Genomic DNA, 18,550 nt, shown 5'->3' on the forward strand with positions numbered 1-18,550 from the left:
AGCTTGATTACCATTCCGAAACTCCACAATCTGGTTTAATTTTTGTAAAAATAAATAAATTACTGAGTCGTATCCAACTTCAGTTCTACCCAGAGTATATCTATTCAATTAAATTGACTAACTTATGTACAGAATGTGGTTGGATACAACCCACTATGTGCAAAGCATTAATATGACAATAGTGGCAATTGTTTGTCACAATAAATATTGTTTTGGGAACAAGGCTGGCCTCCCTGTCCTCCATTACCACAGTCACATGCAGTTTGGAAGCTTTTACTTCCATTTACTTGGGAGGAAGGCCTACTGAACTTGATGGGACTTGCTCCAGAATGAGCCTGCATAGGTTTGCACTGTTAGACTTCCATCACATTTGCACATTCTTACTAGGTGCTTTCCCCGCTGTACACAATCCTCTTGTTTTTTATGCCTATTCTGGACAATGACTGTCATTTTTGTTTTGTTCTGCTACATAAATGCTGCATAGTCCTAAATTAAATTTGATCTTAGTCTCATAGGGTTAGGCTGCCGGTGTTGTAGTGTGGCCTTTTATATCTCCCAAGGAATTATTGAGATCTGTAACTGTTCAGCATGTGAGTGTGGGTGAATGTGTGCAGGTGTAGTTTGACTGAGGTACAGAATATCTGCTAACTTGGGGCTCTGGGGGAGTGGCATTTGCTGCTCGGCATGGCCATGGTTGGTCCAGGGGTGCCACTATTTTCCTGCATGGCTGGAGGAGGAGATGGTCACTTGATGCCACCCACCTCCAACCACACCTGTTAAATCATCAAGACAGGAGTGAATTTATGAAGCTGGATTAAAAAGAAGAAGAAGCAAGCAGCTCTATGCCATTATTTACCTAATGCATGTAGGGAAACTCAGACCATTGATCAATCCTAGACTATTTATTGTTAGCTGAAACCACAGCTTGGTGTGATGTCTGAAATGAGCTATATTTACATACAGGTCCAGAAAGAAACAAGTTCTGCAGACAACCGAACATTGGCAAAAGTTAAAAACAAGACTGGCTGTTTAGATTATAACTGGATTTAAAAGGTAATTTTTAGTATAAGTGTGTGTGTGTATAGTCTTAGGCAATTAAGATGTATAATTGATGTAACTGTATACTGAGCTTTTTTTATGTTTTATGTATTTACTGGAAATGTGTTATATTTAATTTTCAAAAAAGATGATTGAAAACCAGAAAGGCAGAGTTGTAAGAACCAGCATGGGTGGGTCTTGTTAATAAGTTAATTCATAACTGTTTCTTGTTTGTATCTGAAGCTTTTGCAAGGTACTGGACGAGCAACAACAGGTCATAGCTAGCCAAGGAGGATATTTATTTAATGCATTGGTGGGGCTATATGTGGAAAGGGTGGACATACAGCAGACATTAAACAGTCCTGTTGCTCCAGATCCAGTTTTAGTTAGGAGTTATGAATTGAAACAAGATAACTAGCTTGATTTTTCCTATCTTGTAAAACAACAGCTTCCTGTTTGCCCTAAACAAGCTCCAGCAAAGCTCTGAGAAATCAATGACATCTTTTTGCCTGGGGGGTGGGATTTGATAATGACATTGAATTAGAAATGTGCTAAATTTCTTATCCTTGATACTGAGGCTTGACAGCTACTACTAACAATTCTTCCTAGAGAATAACACTTACTATAATATATCCACCCCACAGCATTTGAAAATTGTGAATAAGCTAAGAAGAGAGCTCAACTGAAAAGGGTTGTTTAAGAAGGAAGGTCTTTAAGAGGCACTGAAAAGACAGCATTTATTGGCACTTGTCTAATATTTAAGAGAAGTGAATTCCAAAGGGTACGTGGCTGTCAGGGAGTCTTGATAACAAACGAGCATAGTAGAAGATTTATTGATTTATTAAATAGAAGATTTATTGCAAAAACCGAGTTCAGCGGAATGGCGATCACAGCCATCCATCTATAAATCAAGGGTGTCCCTTTTAAGCAGGGTGTTTCCAGCGAGACCAGAAACAGCTGAACTTCCTCTTTTGACGTATTCTGTCCCATACACCTAGACCTTGGACTAAGGGGGTCAGCTTCCACCCCTTCCTCATTCTCTGAAACAGTACTTCCGTGGTCCTTCCTGCTCTCTGAGCTGCTTTCGTTTCTAGCCCCTGCATTTTGCAAGTTTATCAGTTGACATTCCTAAGGGCAGGGGAGTTGGCTCTCGGCTATAATAATTCGGTCTTGAGAGATTAACCCTCTCTCTTCCCAGCTACTTCCTTCACTGTGAGCTGGCTGCAAACTTTCCCTGAGGGCTGGCTCATTCATGACAGTGGCACAACAGGAAAGGCCTGATTCCTATGCTGAGCGGAGAATAACTCCTGATATGATGGTATCTGCAGGGGGCTCTCATCTGCAGGGCACAGAGATCAATTGGGTATATAAGAGGTGAGCTGTTCAATGAGATTGTACATTCCCGAAAGAGGAAACAGATCAAACAGGTTAGGGTCCTGGGCCCCACTGACAAAACTTTGGAAGGTGTCATCTCAGCTAATAACTGGGGTCATCCAAGATCTTATGTAGTCCAGCAAGGTCTATAGAGCAGTTGCCACCACCTCACTGAGGAGCTGGCTGTGGCAGCTTAAAGGATCCTTGTCCAGTTCTGCAGGTGTCAGTCTGGAGGGGAAAGAGGAGGTGCCAAAGGTCCTTCCTGAGTAGAGATGTTTCTATTTTCCTTAGGGTAGCATAAGGGGTCAGGTTCTGGGATTAGTGCATTTACTAATCTCCATCTAGATCCTTTTTTGTTCTTTGTTTGTACCATATGAATAGACAATTTAAATGAAAGTGTAAAATTGTGTCTTCAAGGGCGTCAGAGAAGACCAAATGTTTCCCATTCAAAAATAACTCTATTGCAGAGGAATTTGGAGTTTAGCTTGAATAGTTTTTCAAGGTGATCATGACATATCATGTCCCAATGCAGTTTTCTGAAAGCATGATAACTCTAATATCAACATTTAAATTAATGTTTCAGACAGTTTGATAACACCTGTGCCAATAACAATGAACCATAATCAGGAACATCCCCTAACCTTCATCCTTGCCATCCTGTGTGTTTATGTATCTCCAACTGATGATTACACTTCCTGCATCTGATGAAGTAGACTTTAGTCCATGAAAGCTTGGGTCATAATAAAATTTGTTAGTACTTAAGGTGCCACAAGACTGTTCATTTTGCTGCAACAGAATGATTAATATGTCTCCCCTCTGGAAATTCTACATTGTTATAGATGAAAAATTTCCTTTTACTGTTTAAATAAACTTTCTTACACTTTGTTTTTAATTCTAAAGCCAAGAGACCTGATGGAATTTATAAAGGTTCCTCGTTGTCTGCTTTGGTGTTATTAAACAATCCAACTTGTTGCCATGGAGACAGAAGAACTAGAAGAGGTAGAAAGACACAGTAGGAAATCAGTCCATGGTCATTGGAAGGATAGTTCTTCACAGGCAGTATCATGCGTGGACTTGATCTGCGATGATGAGTCAGAGGCTTCCGACCATGTGACTGAGAAGGAATCACAGACGCACTACATTCCGATTCGAAGAAATTCCAGGTACTACCGCTCCTTCAGACTTCGGAACAGAGGGAAAGCGAGGAGCAGCAGAGAAGTTCAAACTGAAAGTGTTGAAGGTAAGTAGTCTAAGTAGTTACTCTCCCTTCTTTGCCCATTGAGACTGAGAGTTTTGGGTAAAAGTATATAGCAAGGGTTGGGGGAGAGGCTTTACAGGAAGAACAGTGACAGACTTCTTAAGACTCCAGAATCTGGGTCCCTGCCTTCATACACCGGCTGCACCTACTGGATATCAAGTTGCTGCAAGTCTGAAACTGCAAAGCCAAACGGGATGAGATCTGATGCCATTTCACTTACAATGAAGCTCTGTTTGGTTGGCAAGACCCACAACTAAAGAAGGAACGAACAGCAAGAACAAGCAAAATATTTTATACAAATGAGAGTGTCTGCTGGAGCAAGACACATATTAACAGCACAATGCTAGACAAGTTTACATGCAAGTCCATTAAGTGCAATGGAACTTACTCTTTAATAAGTGTGTTTAGACTGCAGTCTCGAGAACCAAACACAACAAGATTGTTGTTGTCTAAACCACACAGCAAAGTAATTAATAATACTTAGCATGTCTATAGCACATTCAAAATTCTTCCTCTACGTTATCTTGATGATTGTTGTGCTTCTGCCAATAAACTTTTCTTTGACGCCAGGTAAAGACAACTTTTGTTGGCAAAGAAGTGGGTTTCTCCCCAAAGAGATAGCTGTTTTTTGTTTCTCCTTCTGGAAATGAGCTTAGATAACAAATTACCCCATCCTAATGCCCTCTCACAGAAGACTGGGCCCATTCTTCTTGCAATATAACACACAAGATAAGTCTCTTCCCTTTCTCCAAGAAGATATCACAAGACTAAAAACTTCTACTTAATATGCTGCTCCAGTCATTGTAGTATGGTATATGGACAAAATGAGCTCTTTTGTATGCTAGGGCAGACATTTCTCCACCCAGTGAATGCAGTATGCAGCAAGGCTAACAAAACAGATTTCCTCACTGAGTCACCTGAGCTCAACAGAGCCTCTGCACCAAGTTTGGTGCAGATGAGGAGAATCTGACCTACACACAGCACAGATTTATAACAACTGTAAAGAAAGACATCATTGCCTGTTTCAGTCCCAGCAGAATCTATTTGAAAACAAGCTGATCTGCTACAAGTTACAACTTAAATCTGTGTAGTCTGACCAGTTGCGGTCCTACCTACTCTCTGCTGTTCCACTGCTGAAGCAGCAGCTGCTCACCTAAAGAACTAGAAGAGGAATTCATGACGTCTTCAGAACGTAACAGGACTTTATGAAGAGCCAGGGAATCTCTCTTTCACCTAAGCTAACATTTATTCAGGCAACTAGCAGAGAATTATCTTCAGCCTTCATACCTCAATGGGTACCGTGTGTCCCTGTAAAGCCTAAATCTTGGGCATATGGAGAACCTCATCTTGCAGCAATAACTAAAGTACACGGACAGCAACGATGGGTGAGCTCTTTTATCTTACATTTGAGATCTCTGATGTATTGTTTGTTTACAGAACTGCGCCAAGCTGATCCGACTCTGTTTAGGTAGAACTGGGTCTGGGCATTTGCCCCTTGCACATGGGCTCTGTGTTCACCTGCCCCCTCTCTTATTTTGGGGTTCTGGTGAGAGAAAGCAGTCTGGAGCCAGTTGTGGTTATGGGTTTGTCCTCCTATCCCACCCACCCAAATGAACCAGTGAAAAGGCTGAAAGGGCAGAAGTAGCAGCATGATTAATCAGCTGCTTCCTGGATATAATGTGCCCCAGTATCAAGGTCAAATGTCTCATACATCAAATAGCAGACTAGCTCAGGGTTTACACTTTGCAGGTAGAAGAGGGTAGAGAAGGGCAGACGGGAAAAAGCTCCACAATCCATTATGAAATTTGTCACAGAAGAAAGGCAGAGTGGTAACTAGAAATTGTATGTAAACTGAATATAGTTAGGTATCAAACAAATAGCCGGGGAAAGCTTATCACTAATTGCCTCACACACAAAAATTACTTGGTCCCCATTAATCCCGTATAAAATGCTCATACAACCATGTTCAGTGCAGCAACCATAATAGCAATCAATGCACTGTCTGGGAGAAATGCTACATTTTCCAAATAAAAAATACTGCATTTGCGAAATGTGACATTCTTGCTATGTGAGTGTATCCATCAGACACGAAAGTGTGCAACAAATGAGGGAAAATGCATATTAACAGCAAAGTACTGTACTTTATGCTGATAAAATGGTAAAGCGCATCATTTTCATTCCCATCCTCCCAAATTTTAACAAACAGCCATGAATCAGATGAGATCATGTCTGGTTTCTTATGGGAACTTTTTCTGGCTCATTTTGATGGAAGCATGTAGGACTTTTGTCATTCTGTTCCTGGAACAAAAAGCAAATTTAAAGCCAATGCCTGAGAACATATCTCTGAGCCTTCTTTCTCAATAATGAAACTAAGTTCTAGGAAAGCTTCCAGGAAACTAAGGGCTGGGGTTTCTGCAAGGTAACAGCCACAAGCTTACCTATAGATGTATCAAGTAGTCATATTTTTGTAAAAAAACAAAACAAAACTGTGAAGAAAAGAATCAGCCACAAAACAAAACTCTCAACCTCTATTTTTTCTTAACTGCAAATATTTTATAGAACTGACAGAAAACATTTATTTCTTTATTTCAAAGCCTCACTAAAAAATGGTAATGCCAGAAATGAGCTTCTGAACAAAGACGAATTGTTACGCATATTTCACAAGGGCTTGTCTCTACATGTAAAACGAGATATGACAGCCGCAGAAGAACAATGGTTGCAAAGGTAAGGAAGAAAGCAATTTCCCTTGAGATACAGAAGGCAAAAAATGATAAAATGGGTTTTAAATGAGTATCAAATGGATTGGTCAAATTGCGTGCAGCACTTCCACATTTATTACTTTATTCCGCAGTTTTAATTTTTCCATTACTCTATAAATATGTACAGGCCTCAGTTGCTTGTTTTCTTTTTTTATGCAGCCCTTGTTGGATAATGATGGCTATAGGCTGCTGTAGAGGTCTTTCTCCCCAGTTAAGAGGAGCCAGAGGCCTTCCTGGTACAGCTATGGAAAGCTCTGTGAAAAGTATGGGACAAAAATTGGATTCTGGGCATGAAGGAAGACTCCACAAGGAAGGGTATTTGAAAAAGGGTGAGGGGCTGCCAGTTCTGCAGGCAAGGGTTGACATAACTGAGCTCCTAAGAGCCACAGGGGTGCCGCAAAAAGAATGCAGGTGGTCAAGGGAGCCGTGGACTCAAAACAGTTGGAAAACCTCCTTTAGGAAGTGGCAGTTCCTTCTCAATGGACTATCCTCTCCTCCCCAACCTCTGTAGACCACATACATTGCAGAACAAAGTGTTGGCCACAGACAGGCCTATCATCTATTTAAGATCAGAGAATATTAGCTTTATAGCTCGATGAAAATGTTGACCCAGTGTGTGGCAGCTGTGGAAAAGGCAGATCCCATGCTAAGGGTCATTAGGAAAGGAACTGAAAATAATACTGCCGATACCATAAAGCCATATTTTATATATATATATATCTATATATCTATATATCTATATATCTATATATCTATATATCTATATATCTATATATCTATGCTGAGACAACATTTGGAAATGGAATCCTCAAAAAGGATGAGTTTTCCTCGCTTCCTTTGAATAAAGCCATTTGCCCACCTCATTTCTAATTCCTTTCATGGAAAAGGTCTAGAAAAAGGCAACCAAAATGATCAATTCCTCTATGAGGAAAGGTTGCTTTGGGAATGGGAGAAGTTCCATGTGCCCAGTCACTTGGTGGGTGTTCTATGAGTGCAAACAACACTCTGCTTGTTCCCCTTCACACCACTTCTTAGCTGTTATGGGTCATGGAGTACAATCACCTTGTATTAAGATTTGTAAGCTGTTTCATGGATAAATGCCACCAAAGTCGCATACAATTAGATAAAATAATGATGTCCCAGTTATCTGTTTAGGAAGGGGAAGAGAAGGGGACTCTGACTACTGCTGCAACAGAGGGTGGTGGTATCAAGGCCACTGTATTCTTGAATAGTTGTTTGGAAAAGAATTACTAAAGATTACAAATATTGCAAAATTGTTACACCGTTACGGTGCAGAAAGCCATTAACTTACTGGCACACTAGGTGAAACTATTAAGCCTAAAGTTAAACTACAGCAAAAAAAGAAGCAAAAAATAAACAAATTCTGCCCACACAGCTAAAAGATAAATACACGATATATATCATGCTCTGAAGGTCAGCAGACTTAGGCTTTATTGAATTCACCAGGGGCATTAATCCTAAAATAAAGCATTTGTAGATAAAAATACCATGCAGTATTTCCTTCCCCATTTCAGATGTCAAAATATGAGTGTCTGTGACCACATGAACACGTTCTGTCTTTAAGCTGCTTCATCTTAAAGATATCTGATCCCCATCACATATAAAGTTTTGCTTTGATTTCAAGATCAATGCCAGATTGACATTCTGCTGTCTTAAACTCAATGGCCAAATGATGATCAAAACTCCACTTCCCATGCCCTTCCCATCTGCCTCACCTCTGTCCTTTCCATCATTTTCTTTTAAAATTGTGTTGCAAATAAATGTAATCTTAACTATACTCTTCAGCATAAATGTTCAAACTGTTGCCAGAACTTGAGAGAAAATCACTGCTAATTAGATTTGAGTGAACCCATAGACAGAAATATGGTAATCATACCAGTCCCCAGAGTGCTTGCAAAGCTATGGAAATAGGATATAAGAAACTAGGAGCTAACTTCAAATTTGTTGCAGAGTTTTTGTCAGCGACTGGAGAAGTGCAGGTGGAGAGACTTGTGTTTCAACAAATTGTGAACACACTTATGTAGAGTGTCAGTGACCAAATTTTCATAGCCAGAGACAACTTTGCCATACAGGAAAGTCAAGTGTCCAGCTTCAGGCAGCACCACAGTGGGAGGATAAGTGAAGGCAGAAATTGGTGTCTGAGTGATCAAGCAAAATCTTTGGCCCAAGCAGGCAGATGGATACATTTGGGCCCTGCTTCTGGCAGCAAAATGTATTGACCTGGCACTGCACACACAACTTGTTTTAAATGATTGGTAGTTCTGTATTAGTCCTTATAAGGAAGCCCTATAACATGCTCCCTAAAAATGTTCTTTTTTATATATAAATATTTATTAAAGTTTTTAAATATCAATGCACAAATAATAAACAGTCTTACTTCTGTCACAAACATAATTTCATCACTTCTTTGGACTCCCTCACGTCTCCCGCTCCCATTTACATCGTTAAAAAATTTTTTCCAGACAAATTATCAACTTGTTTACAATCTCATGTCCACTCATTCAAATATAATCTAGCACTTCTTCCAAAAAAATTTATATTTTCTTTAGTCTCACTTATCATCAAATTTAAATCTAATTTAGTGGTGGCCAATTTTTTATAATCTAGCATCCTTCTTAACATTCAACCAAATTACAATGTTTTTGTAGATACATCTTAAATTTCTTCCAGTCTTCCTCCATCTTCTCTTCTCCCAGATCACAGATTCTCCCTAAAAATGTTCTGTTCCTGATTCATAGACTAGTTGCAGGAATAAACAGTCCAAAGTTCATACATACTTGGCTAGTCCAGAGAACTTTAGCTGCATGTCACATTTACTGCAAATCCAGCCCAGTAACCGCCTGTCCCTGCCTTGAATTAAAGACAAAAAAACAAAAAACCCTCAGTGCCTTCAAAAGCAAAAGCTGATTCCTCCTGTGTTTTTTTTAATAATGTATTTGCCCACAAAAATGTAAGGACAAGAAAAATGCTATTAGCCATATAAAATTCCTGCATGTTATTTAGAGAAATGGCAATGCTACAATTAAGTATGCAGGAATCCTCCTTCCCAATAAAGTTATGCTATATATCCCTAGCTAAATGTTTCTTTCCACATAATTCCCCAGACGTTTTGCAAAAGCAGGAGTCTCCAAAATTGACTTGAACTTGAAGGCAAAATTCAGTGCCAATATAGGGTTATGAGTTGACCCACTCCCCTCTAAGGAAGTTCATTAGACTAAGGACTAAAGTACACCATCTTGGCAAATCTTGTTTCTAACATTTCCTTTCTTGCAGGGGGAGGGGGCTCAAGGATGCTTTCCTCCAGCAGGGTTTACTTCAGGTTTCAGAAACAAGACAGCTAGGAGGAATGATTAAAAATGGCCTAGGGGCAACTGAAAGGAGACTTGGCAGGCAGGGAACTGCCTCCCACAAGCTGATTCTCCTCTGCAGTTTCCCTAATCTAGTCCCTATATTAGCATGAAAGGGGGGAAAGGGGCTAGGAATGTGCTGTAGCATTCTTCAAAATCCCTTACGATGATTCGCTTGATTTGGACTGTTCAAATTCACCTCCAAATTCTGCTTTCGGCTAACTTTAGTAACGATCCTTGTTACATGATGTAGATGAAAATGTTCTCATTTAAAAAACAAACAAAAAACCCACCACAAATATTTTAGCATAATCTGAGGTGTCTATTTCCTCTTGGTTTGAATAAAAATTCCTTAGAGGAAGTTTTTAACACCTTGTAGGGTGTTTTTTTCCACCCCTTCTAAAAATTTTTTGCTATCATATCATGACAGATATAAATGAGCTAACCTCAGCTGCTAAGAAAGCTACAGCAAATTACATTTAGCAAATGTAAATAGGGTTTTAAAATGTAAATAAGCTGTCAGTTTCACTTTTGCATTGGAAAGAAAAATCCCACATACCTGAAATACACAGGAACTGATGTCAGAAGTAACCAAATTGTGAAGGAGCTTAAGGACTTACATGCAATCACGGGGGCGGGGGGGGGGGTAAATGAAGATTTTAAAATATGTATTAAGAAAATTATTAGGAGACTTTGAGCTTCTCTGCTGAATTATTTATATAGGTCATATTTAAGCAATTGTATAGGACAGAACCCAAGCAAGAGCATCATAGCTAGTCCAGCTTTCCCACCTCTGCCTTACTCTTGAGAGCTATATTCATTCCCTAAATCTATTACGGATGGGTAGAATATCACATTAATGTCACTGACAAGTTACTTCATATATCATGTAATTGTGGAATAAGTCTGTTGATCATGCAAAAAGAGATGCCTTTGGCTTTGCATAAAAGGGTAGGGTAGATCTGGAGTCAAGGACAATCATTCTTCTAGAAGCACTAGTTATACCAATTTAATTACTTTTTTGAGGTGACTGCTATCTAACCTGCAATATTTATGTATAATAGAATTTAACAGGAAAAAATGCATTACAAAACCATAAAAAGGTCAACCAATTTAGTAGTACATAAACCAATTTAGCAGCACATTGTTAAAGAACTGGCCAGATGCACTGAATTGTTATAAATGTAAAAACTAGGCATCAGTGAATTGAATTTTCCATTAAAGTGTACTCAAGTGCAGAGATTAAAGTTAACTGATCACTTTGCTCAAAAAATGTGTTACTGGAAGATAACACTGGAAGAAATAACGTCACAATTCATTATTATCCATTTGTGGTACAAAGGAGTAATAAGGCATTTTAGAAGTAATTTGTTCAAATGCAATGATGGGATAGAATCTTTAAAGAGATCAAGTATCCAAGGTCTAAATAATTTTAAATTAGGTATTGGAAACGATCCTGCTATATTTTGCTGTATTGTTTTTCAACAGATACCTGAGTAGTTTCAAATCCAATCTTCTACTGTGCACATTTTTATTTCTTCCTCTTTACTGTTTCTTCCCTTTTAGCTGGCAGTCCATTAGCACACAACTTCTATTACTACTTTTGCTTAATCAAAGTCTTCCTACTTTCTTTTACCTCAGAAAGGAAGTGGTATACTGTACACACCCATTTCCCATTACCCTATGCAGTACTCCTCAAAACCCAAATTCAGGTAATAGACACTGAATCCAGGTTATGCATTGCAGTCAGGTTGATTCCTGGTTCATCTAATTGGTTCTTCGGTTTATTCATTTATTTAGTAAAGGATTCCTTTCTACATAACCTTTGCACAGCTTCACTCATGCCTATAATCTGAGGTTGGTTCTAATATCAGGATCGACCCCCACAACCCTCTCTTCCATCATATGTGTGACTTAGCATTATCTCTGCAGGAATGCTGGCAATATTATGAGGGAGTCTTCATATCTTGTGACTCAATCATTAGACCAAAATGCTGTTTTTCAGTCTTTTCTAGTAATCAGTGCTTTGAATTGACTGCCAAATTTGAAGTTTCTATATTTTGTGGAAACACAAAGAATTTGGGTACCTTCATCAGTGTAAGTGAAGCCCAAGCATCTGTATGGAGATCTACATTGAATTAACGTACAAATCAAGAAGCACAGTAGCCATAGTCAGTGAGTATACATATGTGCTGCAAAGTAAGTAATTACTTCCCAGTCACAGAACCTTTAATTACTAATACAGGGATTCATACAACCTTTTCCTTTGAGCCACCCTTTTCAAATATTAAAGACAGAGGAAATCTGGCTCTGTTCTCCTGCTGAAGGATTGAGGTCTACCACCACAATTTGTCTCAATCTGTCCAAAATTTACATAGGAACAGCCTGCTGGATCAGGCCACTGACCCATCTAGTCTAGCATCCTGTTTTCACAGTGGCCAACCAGAGGCCTGCGAGAAACCTGCAAGGAGGATTCCAGCACAAGAGCAGCACTCTCCCCTCCTGTAGCTTCCAACAACTGATACTCGGAAGCTTTACTGTCTCCAACTGTGGAGGCAGAGCATGGCCATCTTAGCAATACAAGACAAATACCTGTATTGGCATTGTAAGTTAAGACATTTAAAGTCTGTGGGATAAATTAAAAGGGACAGGCTATCGAGGGCCACAAGGCACTCAATTGTTCTGCTTCACCCTGTCTATTCCCTTGAGGGATGATTCATTAAGAACCCTTTCAGGCAAGATGGAGACAGGGCCATCTTTAGCAGATATGGTGCCGGGGTGCAAATATCTGCCCAGTGCCCCCAAATTACCATGGATAGTGTTGGAGTGGTCATAACTGCACACTGCCAGCCATCTGGGGGGGCGGGGCGCAACTCTCCCCCATGCCACTGCGGGAGAGCGATCCTCGCAGAGGCTTGGGAGTGAAGTTGTGCCCCTCCCAAGCCTCCTTGGAAGGAGAGCAATCCTTGCAGAGGCTTGCGAGTGAAGTTGCGTCCCTCCCAAGCCTCCACAGGGATAGCTCTCCTCCCAAGGAGGCTTGGGAGGGAAGCTGCACACCCGCCAGCCTTATGGTTGGCGGGGCGCAGCTGGTGGGCGTGTAGGGAAAGGGGAGTCGCCGGCAAAGCCGTGTAGCTCCCCCACTTGCTGGGGGCGCCCCTGAGAGGCCGGCGCCCTAGCGCAACTAAGCCCTATGGAAAAGACGGTTCTGGATGGAGATTAGAAAGGAAGCCACTGAGGCAGTAACGTCCTTGTCCCTGTCCGCTAGGAGGAACCTCATTTGGCTCTCCCTTGGAGCCGTGGGTCGCAGGACCAGCATCTTGCTCAGCATCTGTTTGCGGAGTTTGCAGCCACCTTAGCTAGCGTTCATCCATAGCGCTCTCCTCCATGAATTTGTCTCATTCTTTTTTAAAGCCATCTAAGTTAGTGGCCATCACTGCCTCCTGTGAGAGCAAGTGAAGAAAATCTACTTTGAATCCCTGGCCTCGTTATATTCTGTCCCTCATACAGGGTGAGTCCTTTAAAAGAGGCCCCATGGATACAGAATACACATGTTCCATGGAGCCTCTTTTAAAAGACTCACCCTGTACTAGGCTGTAGCTACCCACAAACTTGGGCATGCACATATGCCCCTCTATACATAATGCTTCAAGAAATGTACAATGTACCCACATGCTCATGTTTTCTGTTTTTCCTCAAATGCCCCTCCCACCTTCCCATGTCCTAGGCCTAGGGTGAAGAATCTCAAGTTTCCCATCAGCAAGAATATTACTAGGGCTGCCTCACTGAAATTTCTTCAACTTAACCATCCAATATTTACTTCCATCCACTAAAATTAGCTTACTGGAACATAAAACTTATCCAAATGCCCAACCCACCCTGCCCTGCCCCTTTTATGAGCTGCCAAACCCCTCAAGTAGCAAAATCATTTTAACCTCACCCCCCCCCCTTATTTCTCAATTGCACATACAATATGGGTCAAACTGTGTGCTCAAGCAATACCAGTATACAGCTAAATTGTTCATGTAACTTGACCCAAGTGGATACCAATTTAAGGGAAATAATTTTATCTAAACTGTTCTAATACAGTGTATGTGCGTGTGTATTTAAAATATTAAAATAATTGACTTTTCTTTAAACCCAGGAATACAGATATAGGTTATGTAACACTATTGCCTATATTTCATAATTCTTATTTCCTACTGTTTGCATAATTTCCAAAGAGGCAGATGAGAACTAGCCTTTATACAAAATGTGCCCCATTTCTGAGTTTTTCTTTCAGTTCCCAAGCTTGGCATAAATATCTAGAGGAAGATGTGTTTGCTCCAATTTGGCACATGAAATAGAAATTCCAATGCTGATGTTTGAAAAATATCCCTGAATCAGAACATATAACATTGAAATCCAAATCAAGAAGGGATTTTGTAGTATTTTGTTGTATTATTTTCCTGTGTTTGTGTGGAATTTCTGCAGAGGTAATGAGGCAGGAGACTGCTGAGATTTTCTAAAATCCCCAGAATTGACATGTCTTTCCGTGGTTTAGATCTGGTTATCTTTGTATTTTTGGACGACAGTGAATTCAATTATTAATTTTCATTCTGTAAAAATAAGTGCACCAAAATAGAAAGAAATAGAAGAAAATAACTCTCCTCCTACACTCCAGCTTGCAAGAGAATGCAAACTGGACATCAGATGAACATTGTAATCTCTTTGCTGGATCAGAGCTAACATCCTTATGATAATCCAGCATTGTGCCTTCAGAGTGGTCAGGCAGATAGCCCTGAGAAACTCATGAGGAAACCTATCTATTGTTGTTTGCCTGCAGATATGTTCTCTTGGAACATGGATGTCTCATTTTAGCTATCATGACTAATAACAAGTGGTAGACTTCTATAAATTGCACTGTCCTAATAAGAGGCTAACTTCATTCAGGATGAAAAGCCATGTCAATTCATGTGGCAAACGCCACAAACCGTATCATTGGTTGAACTGCTGCAGTTGGAACATTTTTATATGTAAGCCACCTTGCGTTCCATCAGGGGAAAAGGCAGGGTATAAACAAATATTTAATAATAACTACCATTATTGCCCGATTTTCCACGCGAAAATACAAAGGGGGATCCTGAACATAAGCGTGCAATGAAAGGGAGGGGGAACTAAAACCCTTCCTTTTACCATTCCGAGTGTGACTTGTAAGATCATTGAATCCTTTATAGGGTTAAGTGTTCCCGTTAACAGCCTTATACAAGTTGTCTGTTGCACAGGAGAGCTCTCGGGTCCAATCCCTGGCACTACAGGATCTCAGGTGGCAGAGCTGACTGTACTGAGACCTTGGAGAGAGTCTGCCAGTCAGAGAGGACAATAATGGGCTAAAAGGGTAGGCTAGTTTCTAAGGAGCGCTCACTCCCAACCCCTCCCAAGTGTTTTCCAGACTCCTGGGGGAAACAGGTGTCCGCTCTTCTGCGTGGAGATTACCTGTTTTGCAGCGGTGCGCGCGCCTCTCTCTGCCTAGAGATCTCTTTTTGGGGGCGGGGAGGGGGGGGTCTCGTTAAAGACCAGTGCGCGGGGGTGGTTGGGGCTTTCTCTTGAGTTTTGGGCGCAGCAGCTGCGAGCGACATCTCTGCATGCTGTTCTCCACCGTGTGCGCCCGAGAGAGTCGTCTTTGTGAACAGGACAAAAACTGAGGGGCGTGGGGAGGTCATTTCGCCTTCTTTAGGAAGGTGGCTGTTTGGGGATTGAGCGGAAGAAGTGGGCGCGCGGGAGCTGCTCAGGAGTAAGAAGGCGAGGGAAAGCGCAGAGGGGGCGGCAGTGGCGGCGGCGGCGGCCTCCCTCCCCCTCGCGCGCCACCGACCTTTCTTTTCTCTCTCTCTCTCTCTCTTATTTCCCCCTCCCGCGCAGGCTGCTCCCTTCCTACCCCGGTTACCGTGGCAACCGCCCGGACTCCCCCAGCCCCGCGCCTGCTGCGGAATCGCTCCGTAGCAGTAGCAGCCGCTCGCTGCAGGACTCGCTGCTGCTGCTGCCGCCGCCGCCGCCGTCGCTTTCGCCGCCTCGCATGGAGCTCCTGGCTGCCGCGCTCAGCGCCGCCTGCGCCCTGGACCACGAAGGCTCCGCGGAGAGCGTGGCCGGAGCCCGCCCGCCCGGCAGGTGAGCCAAAGAGGAGGAGAGCCCTTGGCCCTCCAAGAGCAGGGGGCGCCCCCTTCGACGTTGGACCTAAAGACTCGCGAGCGGGAAGTTCGCTGGTCTTGGCGCCAAGCCGCGTGCCCCGCGTGACTGCCCGCCCTCTTATAGGGAATGTGGGGCAGAGCTCCCCTCTGGACTCCCCCGCAGGCAGGCACCCGTCGCCAAGTCCGGAGGCTTAGTTTCCAGGTCTCCTCGCGGCTGCCCTCCTCCATTTCTCTTCCCATTTCTCTTTCTCGGACGAGAGAGCGAGAGTTAAAGCAGCCGCTGCCCTCCCCGCCTCGCCCCCCGCGCTTCTGAGTCGGGGCGTCGAAGTGGTTCCTCCGCCCCTCCCCTCAGTGCTGTGAGGGACCGGAGACCAGAACTTCCCGAGGTGTGGGGGGTGGGGTGGGTGGGTAATAGCACACCAGGGAGTGCGTGTGAGCCCCGGCACCTCTCCTTTTTGCAATGTTAGCATTGGCTTGTACAGTACCTCCCTAGGAAAGATTGATTCCTCATTTGCCCTCCTTTCTGTTGCCCCTCTTGAACCCCATCCTTCCTTTCCTTTCGCCTGCTTCACTTCAGCAGGGGCTTACTGGATTTTTCCTTTCTTTCTGGGAGGGAGCCCAGTGTGCTCAGTTTCCAGGGACCGTGGCAGTGAGGGCGTGATAGATCCCGGACTCAAATTTTAAGTTTGGTTTATTTACCTTGGTCCCTTTAAGAGCACTCGCAGCCCATGTAGTCCCTGCTGTTAGCCCGAACTGATTCTGCCAGTAGGGTGGGTAGGAAACAGAACAGGCATCCATGCTCCTTGGTTTGTTTTTGTTGTTTTTCTCACCCAAAGTGAGTCTCCTTCCATGGCTGGACCAGTTTCTAGTTCCGAAGAAAGCCCTGTGCATCCCGACTGCCCGGCTGCTTTCCCCGAGGCTCTGCAAGTGATTCATCCCATGACAGCTGACTCTTGGAAAAACTTCATTGAGCAAATAGGTAAGACAAACACTCAGGCTGCAGTCGTGTGTGCTACTAGTTACAGTCAAATGTTCCTCCTTCTGGGAAAGTTATTTTCCTTTTTCTTTTAAAATGGTATTGGAGTTTCTAGTGTGTGCAGATGAATCTCACATGACCTTAGCCCATAAGTCATATTCACCTCAGTAAGACTTATTACTGCATAAACATGTATAGGATTGTTGCTGTACTATATATAGCAAAACATAGAGGGCAAAAGAAGTTGGCTGTGCATTTCCCACTTTCCATAAAACTGGATAACACTCTTTGTTTTTCTATGGGTGAAATTAATGAGTATGTGTTCATATGTCGCTAAGAAACATAAAACACACCAGAAATAAATTTGAGACCTGTAAAAACACCTTCCCCACCCCAAAGACCCTTGACACTTATGAGCAGTGTTTTTGGAGGACAATTTTTCCTCCAAAAATAGGCCATCTAAGCAAGATGGTTTCAGAGCATTTTTCCTGAACTATTTAAGGCACCAGCAGCAGCAGTATATGCTATCGTTTCTCATAAAAGAACTGAGCTGGCTGTCTTTGCTAGTTTCTTACCAGCTCTCATCATCCTTATGCTTGTTGTTATCACTTGCAGTGCGGTAGCGTTCATATTGGATGGTGTAAATAAAGGGGGCTTGTGAAGTGGGGACCAAAGCTTGTCTTTCCATGACAGCAGTATAAAAAAACCCCACCCCATTTTACATTCAAGAAAATGATATCTGGAATATCTGAGCAAACTGGTAGCGTATATGAGTAAGTAATATCCTGCTTTTGATGATCTTCTGGTTCCATTCATACAATTGTAGAACTGGAAGGGATCCTAAGGATCATGTAATCCAACCCCCTGCAATGCAGGAATATGGAGCTGTCCCGTAAGGGAACTGAACCGGCAACCTTGGTGTTATCCGCACCACGTTCTAACCAGCTGAGCTATCCATATCCCTATAGAGGCATAATTATATCTTTTCAATATTATGACTTGTTTATTAGCTCTCTTGAACTTTATACTGCCTGACCAGCAAATAGTTAAGGTATATGCTTCTCTTTCAGAAAAGAAGCCTTCTCATAGTCACTATATATATATATATATAATTACTGTCTCCAGCCAAAATCACTAAAGTATTATTTTCCCCCATCCCATTCCTTTACCATACTCATGGTTTTGTTTAATGTGAAGCATAGCCTTGATTATTTACAAAAAGAAATAATCAGCTTTTGAAAATATGTAATAACATAGTTCAAGTGGAATTATGCAAGTATAATTTCACTAGAACAGCACAATGCATTTAAGTGTAATCTCTCATTTTCAGTTAAGTGTGGGAAGCTAACAGGAAAGTACATGGTTTCCAAGGTACAGTTTCTCCCATTGCTATTTTAATCCCATTCTGAATAGTGTTCCAGAAAGAAGCGATTACTGAATATACTTACACTATGGGAAAAAGCTCGTTCCTTATACCACTTCCCCATTATAAATCATGTGTATTATCTAAGATTATAAGCTAAATATAGTTTAGTATACAGAAATATTAAAGTACTTGACACAGAGGTATGTGAAGCAGTTCATGAGTTACAATTTTGATTTTCTTTACATTAGGT

At 41.9% G+C, this 18,550-nt stretch overlaps 1 protein-coding gene across 2 annotated transcripts in view; it reads left to right on the top strand.

Annotated features, from left to right (window-relative positions):
- Nucleotides 1-18,550, top strand: part of NGEF (neuronal guanine nucleotide exchange factor) — a 62,398-nt gene that overhangs the window by 18,624 nt on the left and 25,224 nt on the right. Inside the window, exons 2-6 of one of the 2 annotated variants that reach the window (XM_081864600.1) lie at nt 964-1,053; nt 3,313-3,652; nt 6,265-6,394; nt 15,693-15,938; nt 16,795-16,937. In XM_081864600.1, the coding sequence (XP_081720726.1) occupies nt 3,388-3,652; nt 6,265-6,394; nt 15,693-15,938; nt 16,795-16,937 (784 nt within the window). In that variant the 5' untranslated portion in view covers nt 964-1,053; nt 3,313-3,387. The remainder of the gene's footprint in view (nt 1-963; nt 1,054-3,312; nt 3,653-6,264; nt 6,395-15,692; nt 15,939-16,794; nt 16,938-18,550) is intronic. The other variant, XM_081864601.1, reaches the window with a different exon arrangement.

This window comes from Podarcis erhardii (assembly GCF_964252035.2).
Source record: "Podarcis erhardii genome assembly, chromosome: 5".
Taxonomy (NCBI): domain Eukaryota; kingdom Metazoa; phylum Chordata; class Lepidosauria; order Squamata; family Lacertidae; genus Podarcis; species Podarcis erhardii.